This window comes from Hippocampus guttulatus, chromosome 5, assembly GCF_054856545.1.
Source record: "Hippocampus guttulatus isolate MCC_2025c chromosome 5, RoL_Hgut_1.0, whole genome shotgun sequence".
Lineage (NCBI taxonomy): Eukaryota > Metazoa > Chordata > Actinopteri > Syngnathiformes > Syngnathidae > Hippocampus > Hippocampus guttulatus.
The window spans coordinates 16,566,879-16,586,097 of NC_141265.1; the positions used below are offsets into that span (position 1 = coordinate 16,566,879).

A 19,219-nucleotide genomic window follows, 5' to 3' on the forward strand; every position below is an offset into this window, starting at 1 on the left:
CACAACACAGTTTCAAGCCAAAGTCACTCTGGGAACAAATTCTGACTTTTACAGTGATGCTCATCACTGGTGGTGGATTTTAAAACCTTTCACTTCAATGGGTTTATTTACCATGATTGCATTACGTTGTGTGATTCGCGAAGCCACAGCCCTGAAGCAGAGACAAGCCAATCAAAACACAGCACAGAATAGATTACGGTGCTGCTTCATGGACTTCATGCATTCATTTGAAAACATTTGGATGCATTTTAGAACGTTAACAATACGTGACAAAATGATGGAAGTTAGGAATAAAGTTGCCCTGACATAAAATCAATCACTGTTAGCTATAAAATAACGCTCTGCAGTAGTTAGCTAGGTTGTTTGCAAAACCAACCCAGTTAAAAGCTAGATGCTCTGGATAAAGCTATAAGGCCATCCCCGTGGTCATTTGAATCCATTAATAATAATAAATCAAATAAAAAATGCCTACGTTTGTCTGCTCTAAAGTGTGTACCACGAACACAATGTCAGCTAGGGTGATTTTTAAAACTAACCCAGAAACAGGCAGGAGGTTTAGATTAAAGTTACACTCGATCTGCACAGTCATTTGAATCCCTCGAAAAACACTTTTAGATGTAAAATAATGCTGTTCCACCGCTGGCCAAGTTGTTGCCAAAACTCACCCAGATTCTGCAGACTGTAAAGCCATTGGGCCATCTGCATTGTCACTTCAATTCCTCAGAAATCACCAGTGATGTTGATTCCAAGGTAAGCAATGTGCTGAAGTAAACCAGGAAATAAAGCTCTGCTTTTGTTTGATTTCGGTTGGATCGAAAGCTGAGCCACATAAATGCAGGGTGCTCTGGATAAAGCCTTCAGCACTGCTATTTGAATCCCCCTCAAAATCAACAGGCATCCCTTTGAGTCTTCTTCAAAGTTAGCAATGCACTTGTTTTAGCTGTAAAATGAGGCTGTGCTATTGTTAGCTAGGTTGGTCCCAAAACCAAATAAAAAAACTTCCAGAGTGCTCTGGCTCTGCGACTGTTTGCATAGCCTTTAAAACGCATGAAAAATTGAGGTCTGCGACAAGGTAAGCATTGTACTTTACTTGTATTAGCCATCAAACAATACCATGCTGTTGCTAGCATGTTAGCTGAAATGTTAATGCTCCACAGCCCACATGAGGCCTAATTACAATCTGTAGGCGATACAAGATCAGTTGCTTCTGAATGACTGCAATAGTAAACAACATGCTAACTAACTTCACCTAATTTTATGGGGGTTCAATAAAATTATATTTTTTTTTTGGTAAAATTTGTTCCGGTATTTTGTATTGATTAGTCACAAGCATACAAAATAGCATGTACCTCTGCTGCCGGTATGCCCTCCGGTGGGCGACACTGCAACAGCACTTCCTGTTCCAGGGACACCTCCTTGCCGAGGGGCTCCTGCTCAAATGACTTCTTCAGGTCTGTGGAGAGAAACAATACAGCTATGCAAATATGTGTGGATTTTTTTTTTCCATCACTGATGTCCATTGTAAAGCCAAAGTCGTAAATATTCATATAAACATAGCCTAGCATGGTCATATGGGTGTCGTTTGCGACGACTATTTAAGAGTATTTAATTGTAAATATGCCCCATAGCATCGTTTCCACAGCCATAACGTGGCAGCCATTAAGGGACTGAATTGCTCTTCCAGTTGCTTATGTACACTTTAAATTGACCACTATGTATTTTGAAATGCTAAATGCTTAATATCCTGTATATATATATCCTGATAAGCGAATCGGACAATGGCGGCATGGATGGAGTCAAGTAATTAAACAAAATGCATTTAATAAAATGTGAAAGAAATCATTTCTATTTCGTAATTTTGTAATGGAGTGTTACGTCAATTCAAGAAAATGGTACAGCTCTATATGGAAAGTGTACAAAGCCACTCAGAAATTGATTCAGAAAGCGATTTTTCAACCTTGTCTGAGTGGATCCAGGAGTACCTTGCTTCTCTTGACCCTACACGCAACTAAGTCATGTACTGTAAATTTTGAACAAAAGTGCAAATGCAATATCTGTGAAGTATAAAAGTATAAAAAAATATTCCCCATCCCTGCTTATGAATCAAAACGTTTTTTTTTTCTCCTGTATCTCTACCACTGTATAACCCAGCATGTGTGGAATTTTACTTTTCAAATATTCCACCACATTTCTTTAACTAAATGGTTCAGACGGTTCGCCGGTCGGCTTGTTAGTGTGTGTGTGTGTGTGTGTGTGTGTGTGTGTGTGTGTGTGTGTCATCCTTGAGTCCTTTCGTTCTCCGTGGTTGCCAGGCACACTCTCGCCTTGTCTATCTGCTGCGACGCACGCACACGCGCACACGCATACACAGAGTTGTCGAAGGTTGCCGCCGTGAGGAAGAGGAGGTAGTGTTGAATTTTCAGAGGGAGGATGGTAAAAGTCAAGGGAACAGGTGCACAGTAGGGATTGAATGATGAGCAGGGAGCGCTTGGGTGAGAAGAGCTGCAACATCTGCGCATGCCTCACCTACCAAATAATGGATAGAGTATTTCTAAAACACGATACTGACAAACACGGCACACACATTGCGTAGATCCGCAGCAGCAGACAATATGTGAAACAGTTCCCAGGTGTGATGTTTGTGACAGGCTTTTGTCAAAATACCCCAGGCTCAACCATTACATCATACTTCACATAACGGTGTTCCATTCTGTAATACAGGAGTACCTTTAAACACAGATTAATTTGTTCCATGGCTTAAAACACAGATATCTCAAATCATCTTTTCAAACACTCAATCAAATCCTATTTTCATCAATCATCAATAAAAATGAAGAAAAACTCAATTCATCCATTTCAACCTCCTCCTCAAAAACATGTTTGTAAAGAGTTTTTTTTGTTAGCACTCTATAATACTGGACGTTATAAGAGCATACATTAATGACAATTATTTTATATACATTTAAAGACAAACATGTTTTGCCTCATTTTCTGTTGCAATTCAATGGACATTGCACTACTCCTGGTGTATCTTGTCCATTGTAGGGGGGGCACTTTAATACAGATATAGAGACACATACAAATTGTTTTCAATATTTCATTCAATATTTTAATAGATTATAGGTTTATCAACGATTTTGAATATTTTTTCGATTAAAAAAAATATATATTTTAAAAATGCCAATATACCACTGGATGTTTTTTTTTTTTTTTTTTTTTTTGGTGGGGGGTGGGGGTTACTGTGTGGATTATTTCAAGTCGTCCGGGTTATTCATATTGTGAAAAGTGGTGCTTATTACCGCATCACTTTTTTTTACTGTTTGACTGTTCTATAAAACACTAAAGGCTCTTTTTCCAGCAGCAAGTCAGTAAAGCGGTCCTTTGGTTTACACTTTTTTTTTTTTTTTGAAAATACATTTCAATGGCTGTCTATTATACCCGAATTTCGTTATTCACAGGCCGGCCTGGTTCCTATTGCCCTGCGAAAAGCGGGTCTCCATTGTATATACTGTACGTCTGTGGATGTGTTATAGTATCAGTTGGCTAAGGGGTTATAAAACTGCAATACCATTGCTTTTTGAGAAGCTGTCTATGCCATTTTGCATTGTTTGTTAGCATGAGGCTACGCTGGCTGTCGTAAGGCAAAGGTATGTGTTTGTTTTAATGACATAAGATGTAATTGTTGTTGTTTTTATGTTCAGTTTGATGGTAAAATTCACCCGAGAGTGGCAATAAGCCGTTAAAACCTCTTTTTTGAACTATTGTTCACTCTTGTTCGGAAGTGAGTTAAGTTAACCCTTGTGAAATTTTTGCTCTCAAGTCAAAATGACAAAAAATAAAGAAATAAACAATCCTCATAATAATTGAGCCATTTTTAATTCATATCTCGAAAGACTCAAGGTATCACTCATCACTTATGTCAATCATACATTGAAATCTTTGCCGAACATTCGAGTACGCCCCATTCAGCAGACGCTAAAGCTAATTAGTGCTTATCTTGCAACTTTGAACTGATAGTGCTTTTGTGTGGCAAAGCCTAGCGCTAAAGATTGTAAATAAAGCCCCATTGTTATGAGACAATCTATAAACATTCAGAACAGCTCACATGCAATAGGCAACTCACAAAAGTGTCACTTGTTTTTGTAATTTCACACGTGATTGGTGGGCAGGGATTCCAGAGACCAGAGAAGTATTTTTATACAAAACATTAAATAGACAATTTTCCATAATACGCACCCTTTACTTCGAGGTTGTATATAAATACCCAGTATAATTCACTAATTAAAAGACATCAAATTTGTTTTGCCTTTTTCCTGGTGGAAAGGCGTCGTGTTTAAAAGGAGTCACATGGGGACAACAAGCATCGCTGCCTTTACAATACAATCAATCCCCGAGGAGGTGACGACCCAAACGGAGCATGATGACAAGGAGGTAATCACCCGGAGTGTTATCCCCTTTCCCAAATTCGAGCACATGCGTCTCCCCACGCAACACACGTGGGACATAACCAGAGGAAGTGAAAGAGACACATAAAACGTGCCAACAATTGAGGCAATCGAGACAAACGGAAATCATAGCCTCAATGAGACACATCAATGGAACCACAAAAACAATAAAACAAAAGAAATAATAAGGGGGGTGGGGGGGTTCCAGCCAAAATCTGTGACCAATTTCCTGGTTTTAATTAGTCAGAGTCAATTTCCTTGAAGATGAAATTAAAGGAGATTAGCACCGACAAGCTCAGAGGATGATGAATGCACACCGGCATGTTAGCGCTAAAATCGCCGAAGCTAAGCTGCAGGATCAAGCGTGGGTTCACGTCAGCGGGAAAGAATACTTTGAAGGGGAACACATTATGGAAAAGTGACTTGTAAATGCATGCATACAAATACTTGGCTCTGTGGAGTGCCTGCCCCACCCGTTGTGGTGTGTGAAATTAGACAACCAAGTAAATCTTTTGTTAGCTGGCCATGTTGGAAAACACATTGGATAAAACAAGGCATTCAGATTTGACCTATATCACAACTAGGGCTATCAAAATTAAAGGACTAACTTGAGAGATTAATTTAATTAAAAGAAATGTAAAAAGTTTCTGTGGCGGCCTATAACCTCTGCTTACATTACAGTATGTTCTATTCACAATGCAGTTCAATTCCAATTCATCAGAAGCCAAAAATGTGCTACGTGGGGTGACAATCGTCCGTGAAACTCCAAAGTTGTTGTAATAGTATTACTTTTATATTTATATTTTGTTGAATCTCACTTCACCTCATGTCGCCAAAATATTTCTACCTCTTCACACCTCGACCCTCTGTCGATACAAGATAAGGTGAGCACCTAAACGCAGGACGATACTGTATTTACTTCCATAAACACTAGACGTCATGCTCTGTGTGCATGCGTGCCACATCACAGACATGTTTCGCTCACTTTGGAAGCCGCTTTTTTTTTGTCCCGAGTACACACACAAAAAAAATGTTGCACATGACAAGACAGTCAGCGTTTAGAGAGGATGACAAGTGTGCTATCATTCCTGATCCTCTGGGTTTTGACGAAGCCAGACTTTTTTTTTTTTTTCAAACACCTGGGGACTGCTTAAAATTGTGTAAAAATGGGATAATGTCTCCTTCAACCAAATATTTCACCCAAGGGGAATGCGCAATTCGATGGGGGACAGCTGTGTCACATCAATCCACTGACCCCACTTCACTCCCACACACAGATAACATCATCCAGCTCCATAAATTTAAGTGAACCCCCCCCCCCCCAAAACAACTGTGAGAAGGCAAAAAAAGGCTTGACAAGCGCAAAGAGCAGACTCGTATAAACATCAAATGACCCCGCCCCCGAAATATCTCCCTCTCCGTCCTAAACGTCTTCCCTTTCTTCTTCCGCAGGCTTCAACTGAGACTGTTATTATGCGTTCCGGTGGGCTGGCGGCCTGCAGGCATCCTCCGCATAAGCACATTTCAGAGCAATTATGCAAAAAAAGGAGCCGGAATGCATGCTTCCCATTGCCAAATCACAGGCAGTCTTTCCCCACTTGCCGCTCAGGGAATCAAGTGCAAAGTAAGAGCTTGTCAGCGATGAAAACTCTTGGATGCATCGCGGGAATAGCGTTCAGCGAAGCTCTACAACAGTGGTTGTCAAACTTTTTAAAACAAGTGCCCCCTCAAAAAAAGATTTTTACAGCCCCCAACATCTTTTGTGAGCTGGCCATGTTGGAATTAAGTTGCTTCCAAAAATGTGCTCAGGAGTTACCTCAGAAAATTCAGCCCCCTGTCACCAGTTTCAATTTACGACAGAGTTGGTAAGCACACAAACGTTTCAAAATTCCATGCTTGAAAAGACAAAACTCTTTTATTTTGGTTTGAAGACGCCAATTTACGGTAATGGCTCAGCTCCAATTTCTTTCAAACTAGTCCATTGTCTAGCGTAAGAGTAAATTCATAAGCGTACGAGCGCATTTTTTTGATTTTGAAAAGTGAGACGCGGTTAAGACCTTTAAGTTTCTTTCAACTGATTTACAGACTTACTTTTCATAAAGCATTCACACACATGGCCTCTATTTTATCAGCGCTGTAAGATTTAGCGAGCGCACCGAAGCAACTCGGCACATCTGGGAAAACGCTCAGTAGCTTGATGGAAGAGCGGTGTGGTGCGTCGCCTCCGCAACCACATATCAACTCGGGCTGTCGCTCTATAAAAATAATGTATATATTCGCAGTGTTTGGTAGCATCTCTCTGCTTATGCAGGCATAAAGCAAAGCCTGTCTGGATGAAGCCATCCAGAAAATGGCGCAGTTGAGGCAGCTGGCAGGCTATCAAGAGTGAATTAGTTGCTGTTCGCATCCATAAAAGCCAAAATAACTTCCTAGAACAAACAGTCTGTGAGTGTTTTTGTTTGGCGTCTGAGCTACTAAGATAGGGTCTGTGTATGTTTGTATATACTGTCGGCGTGCAGATAAGTGGTGCGCATGACAAGTGGAATATTGCACTCCAGTTCAAGTCTGTCTCTGCACTTTGAGGCACTAATAGGTCAAGTTAGCCTCAATTCGAAGTTGCGTCACCGCCTAGACATGTACAGTATAACTTGTTTCGCTTTTACAGTATCTTGAAGTTGAAGCTCACGGCATAGCGACATATGAACAACCATCGCGGCGGCTAGCTTGACTAGGCTAGCTACGAGTTGAAAGCTACATCGACGGTGGCCGAAAAAAAAAATCTGTTACATTAAAATACAATAATGGTTTCCCAAATTATGCCCTAATTCTTTAGGTTCATCAGCTAGTGGGTCTGTGAAAAAAAAAAAAAGACCATGGGCGGAGCTACGTGGTGGTCAATGGTGGCACGGCTACCTATGGCCACCGCCACCCCGCGAGGGGGACATGATTGACAAACGCATTGAGGTGTTGCAGAAAATTTGCTCCACCTAAATAACCTCTATTTTCACAAAGACCCATTTTACTGACGGACGAATACAATTTACCGCGGGGAGGAGCTAGCTTGCAATGTCTGGTAGGTTTTCCATGATTACTTTAACTTGGTGTCGATTTGTTGTGTTTGACTTTATTTTGAAGCGTTCCAGACACAAACATCCGGTAGTCTCTTTGTGGTTGTAAAACAGCAGGTTGGAGACTGGGCTCCACTTTTTGTTAGACTTATGTGTGTGTTGTCCGTCACCGTGATTTAAAAAAAAAAAAAGAAAAAAAAAAGGGCCCTCCTATATATGAACACAATTAAAAGTTCATCCAAGAAAGTTTTAGTCTTTGCTGACCAGACATTGAGTCAACAAAGCTAGTGTTTGGACTTATTCACAGTCCTGAAAGTGGCACATTGAGAGACATTTGGCACTGACAGACATTACGAGTGTCTGGACTGCTGATTACTATTCACACGCGTGTCTCAGAGGAAAGTGGCAGAACAAATTGCAGTCATCTGGACTGTGCGTCCGTGTGTGTGTGTGTGTGTGTGTGTGTGTGTGTGTGTGTGTTTGTGCGTGCCCGCGCGCAACCTTGACACGGCGCTAATCCATCGAAGGAGAAACACTTGACCTGATGGCTGCAGGGCCAAAGAGCAAGGCTGACACAGCACATGCCCATTTGTGGGCACAGACAAGGCTGCATTTCACTTCATTGTTTAATTGAGTAAATGTATGTATTTGTGTCGCCTACACTACTTTCAAAAGCACTCTCGAAACGCTTACATTTTAAATATAATGCCACAATGATCGCTATTATCCATTCAATGAATAGATTAAACCCAATTTAAATATGCAGAGGAGCAAGATGGCCAAAGCGAGACGCGACAGTGGAAAAAAGTAAAACGCATGCAGAAATCGAATGCTGACTCGCTAGAAAGGTGCTGGAGAAAAAATATGCAAGCCTGAGCTGCCACCTAGCATTTTAATCACACGCCAGCCAATCGAAATTGGAGCGGAATGCCAAGTTCAGATAAGATAAAAGGTAATCACAATAGGGACATGCAACAGAGGATATGTCAATCAACATCAGATCTTTTGGACCTCCCTTATTACAGTTTGGACTAATTTTTCAACCACGATATGAGGAAAAGTCAATGTTTGACAACATGGCATCCATCTCATTTATTATTTTCTATGGAGTTGAAACCCGCTATTTGCAGGACTTTGGAACTGGCCCTGCCTATGAATAGCCCAAATTTGCATTTAATTGGTGCGCATTGAAATGTGAAAAAAATAACCAATGAAATACTAAAGATTCTTGCAAAAATGCTGAGAAACATTCAAGAGACAGAAAATGGGGGGCAAAAAAAACCCCAACAGAAAAACCCAAAACTCGACATCCCCTTACCAAATGATTTAAAAACGAGGAAAAAAAGAAAAACAAATCTGACCATATATGCTAAGAAACCTTGGATTACTTACGATGACAGCACAGAATGTCCCCGGAGTGAAGGTGATGGAGAGGAAGCGTGTTTGCTGTAATGTCTTATTTGTGGCTGTGATCGATGACGTTATTGATCGCTCAACAAGTTATGACATTACAACCACCAATGACAATCATTGATTTTGCAAAAAAGCAAAACATCTGCCGATCAGATCTGGCTAAAGTCCACAACTTACCAACTTCCTCAAACTCAATCACTTGACAAACTATTACATTGTTGTGCCATCCCAAATTCTTTACACAAGAGTTGAATGGAAAGTTTTTGTGTCCATTGCTTCAAGATGTGACTAACCCTCAACCAAATTCACACAACTAAGTTCCTTTAATTGAATCGTTTAATTAGACTGCGACCACTGTATCCGTACTTCTTTAGTCAGCAAAACACCGAGTAAATCAAGAGCGCCTCCGCTGGTTGCCGCCAAGTCCTCATTTGCTCCAAGCCACGATTAACTGAACACAAAAATCCCCAATTCATAACAACCGATTCATTGATTATTCAATTACTGGTATGTCTCATAAACTAATTTTAGTGAAAATGAGTTAAGTAGATTTTGTCGCTAATATAAACGGAAAACCAAACACAGGAGCTTGGGGAGGAGGTAATAAAAGCATGTAAGTAAGTGCATAAATAAAGCCTTTACAAGAGCAGCTTCCTGGTTAATATTTAAAAAGAAGGGCTGAGCGTGATGGATTTCCTCCTGTCGAGCCCACCCGGGAATGCCGTCTGGTCTGGCGATAGCGTCTATGGCAGAGGATGTTCGAGTCCATCAGTGAAGCACGACTAATAAAACAAAAACGCAAGAGGCGGCGCAAAGGTTATTGGTTATTTCTTCACGGATTCACCTCTCCCTGACCGCCTGACAAGTCCCCGCTCGTCTTACATGGATGACTGGCGCAGAGGCAACGATGCCCGCAAGACGACCGTCGTGGGTCCGGCTTGCCGAGAAGCCATCGGCCCGGTTATATGAGGCCGCCGTAAAGCATCTCCGTGTCCTCCGTTGGGAGAGTTAAAATGATTTCCCCCGCGTGGTCATGTATTTAGCAGTACAGTCAACCCCAGTTCATCGCAGCGGTGTACGTTCCAGACCAACTCATCTTGAGTGACAATCTTGGATGTAGAATAGTGAGCATACGATTTTTAAAAACTAGTTTTACCTCTCCCACATGCTTTACACACATGCAAAAACTTCAAAACCCACTTTTAAAAGTATTTCCTTGTGTCTGTTCTCACCCTTTCACAGTCGAGAAAATGGGAGAGTGCCGAATAGTATCACTTTGAGGAAACAAAAGGAAGAAGACTTGCCAGCAGAGTTCCCTAAATCAGAGGCAAAGCATGCTGGCCTCAGGCTATATGTTACTCCCAGTTGAAGTTTTAAACTAACACACTCAACAATAGACAATTGCAAACAGTAAAATGCCATTACACTAATCCCTCGGTTTTCATGGCTGCAGATATGGCTGTATTTTTTCATTTTTAGATTTTTTTTATTTTATTTAAATAAAATAAAAAATCTAAAAATGACTATTATTATTATTTTTTTAATGGATACAGTATTTTGGAAAACCCCACAAATCCCTGAAACTGGAAATGTGAATCGCAAAGTTGTGTGGGATTACTGTACTAAGCTTTCAGAGTTGAACAAAAATGATGTAGTACGGTAGTTATTAAAGTTTCAAATAACTTTGACTTTAGCACGCATGGAGCAGTAACACATACAAAGAGAGCATGCATCAAGAAAGGATTGAAGACAACCCCCCCCGGCCCCCAACTGATTTGCCCTCGAGACTGATCCTGCTAGAACAAGCCACTTTTTGTTTCTAATAACAGTGATGACCATATTTCAAATATGTGAATGGAGAATGTGCCATTCCGATTGCAAAGTTATGATTTTATGGTTTTCAGAATAAATGAATGCTGGACTCACATGCGATGCGAACGTACGCCTTGCGACTTTTGGTGGTTCCGGCGGAGCTCCATGCCACGCACTGACACCAGTAATCTTCCGGGCCAAATAGTTCCTCCACCTGCTGCCGGGTTATTTCTATGCTGGCTTCTCTCACAACCAGACCTGCAAAAAAATAGCAATCAGCACCATTATATTTGCAACACCCCTCCCCCACACCACAAAAAAACAAATTTAACCGTATTTTCCGTGCTATAAGGCGCACCTAAAAGCATTTAATTTTTTCAAAAGCTGACAGTGTGCCTTATAATCCGACGTGCCTTATATATATACTGTATATGATCCCTTTATCTATGATCGTGATCATAGATAAAGGGCAGAGGAAAGCCGTTGTAGTGGATGTAGCGGTCCCAAGTGATGGAAACATCAGAAAGAAGGAACACGAGAAACTCGAGAAATACCAAGGGCTCAGAGAGGAGCTGGAGAGAGCCTGGAAGGTAAAGGTGACAGTCGTGCCTGTGGTGGTCGGAGCACTCTGGGCAGTGACCCCCAAACTAGATGAATGGTTGCAACAGATCCCGGGAACAACATCGGACATCTCAGTCCAGAAATGTGCAGTGCTGGGAACAGCAAGGATACTGCGCAGAACCCTCAAGCTTCCTGGCCTCTGGTAGAGGACCCGAGCTGAATGAGGGACGGACACCACCCGAGGGGGGGTGAGACGAGGAATTTTTTTTTCTGTATATATATACCGTATATATACATATACTGTACATACATATATAAAGACACACACACATATGGATCAATATTCTGATTTCTTAGAGGTATTTTCAATGTTCTGTATGGTGCTTTGTTACAGCTGCAGTGGTTGTGAACGCTCTATATAAATAAAGCTGTATTAGATTGTATTGTATTTCTTTTAGCATAGTTCCATCTAGTGGATGCATAACGTAACCATAGCCACTATTGTGGCTTCTATTCTATGCACCTTCTAATGCGGTGCGCCCAGTATATGAAAACAGCTTTAAAATAGACCATTCATTGGAGGTGCGCCTTATACTCAGAAGCACCTTACAGTGTGGAAAATACGGTACCACAAAGTGTCCCACCACCGGAGTTCTTACAATTGTTGATGCTGCATATTGCAATTGTACTAACAAAAGTTGCTCAACAAAACAACTAAGTTCAAAGCGAGACAGCAATGTGAAAACCTATGGCAGTGCGTTGTGGTATACATGTATACTGCTTGGACTGTTGATTGCATGGGGCAAGCGCTACGAACTGTCACTGTTTATGTCAGTTACGTCTTTGTTGTACTTTCTTTATATAATTGCCTATAGTGTCCAGCAAGGGGCTTTCATCTTGAGCTGCGGAGACACATGGTTGTCTTCCCGTGGCTTATACTATGTTTAACGTGTGTTTGTTTGTTAGCGATTAAAGCAAGCTTCAAGAGCATAAACGGACTCAAGTGGATTACGAACAACCTGGATAAATACAGCCGATGCGCGTAATCAGGGAACACAGCCAACTACACTAACGGTAATGATAGGCGTATAAGATAATGTCTTCCATTACTCCCGAATCCTGATCCATCGTATCCTTTGAGAAGGCAACGGGATCAAATGGGACTGCCGAGCGTTCAGAAAATGTTTTAGGAATAAAAGAATTATGAGGAGGCAGAGGAGGAAGTGAATGCTTAAGCACACAGACTAGAGAGAAAGATTAAGAAGTGCGAGAGGCCAAATGAAATGTTCAACCCAGAGGATAGAAAAATGGCTTTTAAGGGAAAAGTACACGGGGACTTGGATGCGTGGGCGGACAAAAATGTTCCATGCGAAAGATCAGTTTATTTCGGGTTCAGGGGTGTTACACAGGCCAATGCCAACCATTTCCGCGGGGATTGCTCGTCGAGGACTCTCAGGAAGTTTCGAGAAAATAAAGTTTTAAGACAGTAGCGAGGCAAATGGGAACGAGTTGCAGTTGCCTGAAGAAGCAAAGGCAAATGCAGGCAACAGCGATGAAGTCAAGATGGAAGATGATTTTTGTTTGTTTAGTTTTTTTTCAAAGGAAAAAACAAATGTCTTTATAAACCACAATATTTTTTCTAATAATGAAAAATCAATCAATCACACTTTTTGTCTTTCTATTTTTGAATTTAAAAAAAAATCACCTTACACCATCAACTCAACTTCATTCGGAGCACTTTAAAACATCTACCACAGCTGAAAAAAAATGTGCTGTGCAAAAAGAGCGAAAATAGAACATTAATAAGATAATACAATAATAATAACAATAATCATATTAATATAATTAATAGTCCTAGCACAATTGAAAAGAAACAAGGACTATAATCTCAAATATGAATGGCAGTCATCTCTATGATCATTTCAGCGGCATATCCATCGAGGGCACTTGGAAAGTTCTGGCCAAAAAGAAAAAAAAAGTTTGAAGTCAGCAGCAAGGCCTGTGAATTTTGATTATACCGGTTTAATGCTTGTCAATCGAATATTGTGAAAAATGCTGGAAAGGTACACAACAAGAGCTAATAAGAGTACAGAAGGCCAAAGAGTAGCAACACTGAAAAGTGACAATGCGAGCACTCCCGCTAGCAGGCTAACAAGGGCGACTGCTCCGCCATCACCAGCAAAAACTGCAGAAGGGGGGCACAGCGAGGGAGCAAAGGCGCCGACGAAAATGCCAGCTAAAGGGGCAATTAGAAACAGCGAGAGGCTCTGGAGCACTTCGGTGAAAATGAGGAAAGAACTTGCGCCGAGGCTGAAAATCCAGCAAGAGTGCACAAGAGGGGAAAGTGACAGGTAGGAAGCCAACCATTACCATAGCATGGGACTTATTCGTTCATTGCACAGTGGAAACTCCAAATTTGGGTTCATTTTTTTCCCCCCCAAGTGCCGTAATATTGCTGATAATATCATCTTGCGGATGCTTAATGAACTTTTTCCAGTCATTGAAAAAAATGAATTATGACTCTGTTCCTTGTTTAGTCCTTAGCATGTCAGAAAATAGGCATAAAATGTTGATAGGTTAAAAATAAATAAATACATGTTCTGCTGAAATTTATGAAGCCCCAATTGTCCTGCGTTGTTTTCTGACACAAATCTCCCATGGTTAGCGAGACCAATTTATCAGAAACTTAAAGTCAAACTAACTTTTCACAGGTTGCCTTATTTTGTTTGCATATCAAAATCAGAGCTACAAGGTGAAGAAAATTGGGTGCGTGACAGAACTTGCCTTCAAGAGAGCTCTTCATGTCAGCTCGGGAAGTTCATGAGGAAAAAAATAAATAAATCCCGTATCAAAATGAATGGAGCCTGTCACTGACATTCCCGTCAATCATGCGAGATCTTGACTTTAATGTTGGTTGTTAGCGTGTTTTTGCTTCTTGCGTGGAAGCCACACAAGTCAACTTTGACACACGGATTGCATAAAAATTATAATAATAAAAAAGTTTATTTTAATAAAAGTGTGTCAAGAATGTCTAAAATATTCTCAAGTTTAGCACCAACGTTCCCCTGGCATTCATCCATCAATATCGCTTTCAACTGAGTTCATAAGTGTGACATTCTGACATCGACCACATGGCTCGGCATGACGTCCGCAAGCCAGAGGCTGAGCTGCACTGTTATTGTTTATCAAGTACTCGTCTGGCTCGAGGACAATGAAGCACATTGAGTTATCTTGTGTATTTTTGTGCTGATATCAATAAAGCTGCCTTGCCTTGGAGCTCCACTTTCTGTCACTTAAACATGATCCTTGTCTATAAGTGGGAGTTTCTCTGGACAGTATTGATAAAATCTGAACTGAATCTCACTGCTGAACCCTTAAAAATAGATGAGATGATACCTGAGGGTATGTTAGCACATCCTGACGTTCTTTTTTTTTTTAACCTTTGTGATTAGGGTTTAATTGGTCTTAGATTTATAAACTTATAGTAAAATTTTAATAAAACAACCTGAATTACACAAGCTCAAATCAACCTAACCATACCTCGGCCCTAACTTCTAAAACTCAACACAAAATGCAGCTTGTAATTAGTGAGTCAATTGTTCATTTTTAAGATAAGATAAGAAAACCTTTATTAGTCTCGCAATGGAGAAATTCCCGATTCACAGCAGCAAAGTTATGAAAGGAAGAAGTAGAACAACAAAATATAGGAGCTGCTGGAAAGGCAGCCACTCACGCGGCGCCATTTTGAAGTCAAAATAACAAAAATAACACAACACAACACATACATCCGGTTTTCATAATGTGCCAATTTTACTTTTTAATCGTTTGTATGCAAATGATTGGGTCACTGACTTTACTTAAGCGGCATTCATTTACAGTACGGTCATGAATGGGTGGTCATCTCCAGCCTAGGAGGGAGTCTGAGTCTCCTGAAATCTTAAACACACACACACGCACACACACGCACACGCACACACATACACACAAAGAAAGTCTAGATTTGTTTTTTTGCTCATCTTTTCTTTTTTTTCTTTAAAGTTGCAGGCAGTTGGCAAAAATACTTTCTGCTAACAAAAGCCGTACGCTGCATTTGCATGAGACAGACCCGCCACCGAGTGTGACAAGCTATAATTCTTTATCCTTAGTGTATTTTGACAGAATAATGTCAAAGAGCTTGCATTAAGACTCCTGGGAGATGTTTAAAAATGTGGATAAAATCGCATTACCTCTTTAAGATGGGACAACAATGGATGCTGATGCCGACATGCAAATTAGGCTTTGTCCAAAAAAAAAATGTCTGCGCAACTTAAAAGAAGACATCATTCAAGTCCAATAAACGGGGTGAATCAGTGCCGACTGCACCTTTGCCTCCGTTTCTGACGTAGTACGCGAAAGCAGTAAAGCCATCAAACACCTGCGCCAAAGAAATAGAAAGATGTTACACAGAATCGAGTGGAATGGAAGTCGCTATGTAAAGGGCGGACGCGATAAGGAAGCAGTTTGAAGCTCAGCTCTCTTGAAAAGACGATAAGGGTAGCAGAGGAAATAAAGCACTTAAAAACGATGTCGTGTTCAAAATGTGACAGGTTAAACAGACACATCTTTGGTGAGGGCAAAGAAACAAAAGAAGGCTATGGAAGGAAAAAAAACATCTAAATGTTTGTTCTAAGTAGTTTGTCTGTGTAGTGGAGGGGGGAGACACCCGAACGGGAATGCAAAAGTAAAACCCAGCAGAGGGGAGAGGAGGAAAAACAAAACATCACAAGGCGACTCTCGACAACCCCTATTGTGGATGCCTGGATGACTTTTTTGACTAATGAAGGAACTGTTCTGGGTTTGTATTACAGTATATTGAGTTGAATGACCGACTACAATGCCCTCACTTCTGGGAAAGGAGAGCCGCAGCCACAAATGTACTTTTCAGCTGTTAAATGGCAGGGAATAATCTCAGGGCAGACAAATGCCCAGGCACTCGCACATTGACTCCCTACCCCACTAGGCCCCGCCTCTTAAAGGCACTTTAATGTACACACAGACCCAACAACATATGCACTATACATGCTTATATTTTATGCATGTACCATGTTTTTAAAATATGATTTTGGTTAGGTTTAAGTGCGTTCAATCAAAAAATAAAAAATAAAATAAAATTAATATGGATCCGGTTGTTCAAAACTCATTTCTTTTTCTTTTAATCACAGCTTGAGTCCCGGTAGGTTTAACCGAGCGCTTACTTTAACGGCACCACCTGTTAATGACCTTAACTCGAAATGGCGTTCGCAGCTTTCATTGATTTATATAAGACGTCAATCTCTGTGCATTGTGGTTTGTCTGCTGTTGTTATTTCAGGGCTGAGCTTTTCAGACGACGCATGAAATAACATTCAGTCGAATACAAAACATGCACCTGTCTGTGTTGTTCAGTGTTTTTGTGTTTTGGAACATTGTCTCTCTGCAACCTTGGCTGACTTCCTTCTCGTGAAAAGCATTTGATTGTCCTTTTTCATGCATTCACAGAAAAGCAGTGTTTGGGGTTATTATTATTATTATTTTTTTTTTTTGGTGACTGACAACTTGTTATTTAGCATTGTACGGTGACTCATGTGAGAAGTACAAATTCTGCACCGGTGGAAGTATGCCAAATTTTGGCATCATGGGTAGAGTCGTCGCCCCGAAAGCATGTGATGTGAATTGAAGACTTAAAATTGTCATAAGGTTTGCCTTGTTGTTTGTTCCCTGCTATTGGCCAAGGACAAGGATGAGGATAAGTGTTAAAAATAAATAAATAAAAAGGATGGATCGAATTAAATCATAAATCCCCGATAACAAAAATGTACTGAACTATGGGTGAAGCATGGAGGAGCGAGCCAAACAAAAACAGAGGAAACAGAGACATCATGACATTCATGCCTGTGCGAGCAAGTCACGTGGGACACCACGGACGCAAGCGAGTCGATGGACCGTGTCCGAGTGAACACTCCCACTGCGTTTGTGTGCGTGTGTCTGCACTCATCTGTGCATGTCACTGTGTGGGTCTCCCTTGACGTTGATTGATCAGTACCATTCCTTCCGGGTCACGTTTGAATACCTACTATATGTATACATGTGTATGTGTGTGTGTGTGTGTGTGTGTGTGTGTGTGTGTGTGTGTGTGTGTGTGTGTGTGCGTGTGTGTGTGTGCGTGCAGCAGTGAAGCAAGAGATTCCTGGACACACACACACACACTGTACCTCCAAATCACACCCGAAATGAAACACAATAATGGAGCTGCCTATAAATTGTGATGGTTGTTAATAATGTGGTGATAAGAGATTAAAAAAAAAAGTAATAAAAAAATAAGGGTGGGGGGGTGAGGCAAAAAGACGCCAAAAGGTAGGCAAGTGGGAGTGATGGGAGGAAAAGGAAGCACAGAGAAGACAACATTGACAGGAAGAGTGCGAGAGAGATAGTAAAGATGAGAAGAAATCAATAAGTGCAATGGCAGCAAAGGAGGAAAGGAGGTCACATATCACCCGAGTCAATACTTTGAGCATAAGTGTGTGTGTGTGTGTGTGTGTGTGTGTCAAAGGGAAAACGTGAGTTATAGCTAATAATTCACACGGTAACTAATGGAGACAAAGTAAGTATGAGGGCGCACCATATGTCATTAGTCCATTCCATGCTAATGGAGATATACCGAGGTCGTGGACAGGGTGCTTCGGTTAAAAAAAAAAAAAAAAACTTGGCAAGACAATGTGTCCACAGGAGCAAGGACCATTTGGTTTTTAACTCCAAAAATAAATTTCCAATGAAACCAATGAATAATATATAATTCCTAACCTAAGCCTTAGGCATTTCAAGCTATGTAATGATTTAAAAAGAAACACACAATCGCGAGCGTAGTAAAAGCAGAGTGAAATTCTCTATTGTATATTCAATGTAACAAATATATTCCATAAAAAGACATACCCAAAAAGTAAAAATAAAACATTTCCAAATCCAAAGCATACCACATCATGAGGCAACTTTCAAGCATGGATGCGTACGGTGGATTTAAGTAAACATTAAAAACATGCAAAAAAGAATCAAATTCGGATACAACAAGGTCAACTTCTGCAGGAATAATGTGAGGGAAACAGCCCACAATCCAAAGCATCCCATATCACATGCTGAGAAGATCCTTGGTGTCTCCCCCCCCCCCCCCTCCCACTAGTGGAAATCTACAACTCTCATCTGACCCGCAAAGCCATTTGGATCGCAGGTGACCCCACCCACCCATTTCACAGCCCCTTTGACCTGCTGCCGTCGAGGGAGGAGACTGTGATGCCTCTGTGCAAGAACCAGCAGGCTCAAGAACAGCTAATTCCACCCTCCCTGTTCTGCCCGCAGTACTGCACAGAGATGTGGGACAATACATCTGAGTTCACCACATCCATTATTGATGCTGCAAAAAAACGAGTCATTAGAGTAGGCCATAAGGTTGTTTCTTTGTTTTGCTTTTCATTAATATCCAAGATCACTGTTTATACTGCTGGACTAATTTATATGATTCAATAAATGTCTTTTGGATTACGGATTATAAATGATAAATGAGGGCATTGCATCAATTCCGCTTTGTATTGTAAAATTGTGTTTATAAGGATGCCATGACAATAGTTGTCTTTCATTTTGTATTGATAAGGGGAGGAGATTACATTTTTAAAAATGTTTTTATGCCGCCTTTTATTTCTTTTCAAGGATGCAATAAATAAATAAATGGAATGAAATGAAATTCCAATGAAGTGCGGACGTTGCGTTAAACATGAATAAAAACAGAACGGAATGATCCGCTAATCTTGTTCAACCTACGCAGTATTAAACTGAATACACTACAGAGACAAGATATTCAATGTGAAACGGATGAACTTTGTTGCTTTTAGCAAATAATCATTCATTTAGAAAT

The 19,219-nt window shown here is 40.7% G+C and overlaps 1 protein-coding gene across 1 annotated transcript in view; it reads right to left on the reverse strand.

Annotated features, from left to right (window-relative positions):
* Positions 1 to 19,219, reverse strand: part of LOC147205274 (netrin receptor UNC5C-like) — a 157,360-nt gene that overhangs the window by 57,301 nt on the left and 80,840 nt on the right. Inside the window, exons 3-4 of the mRNA XM_086111773.1 lie at positions 10,853 to 10,996; positions 1,350 to 1,453 (exon numbers count right to left, since the gene is read on the reverse strand). Coding sequence (XP_085967899.1) covers positions 1,350 to 1,453; positions 10,853 to 10,996 — 248 coding nt within the window. The remainder of the gene's footprint in view (positions 1 to 1,349; positions 1,454 to 10,852; positions 10,997 to 19,219) is intronic.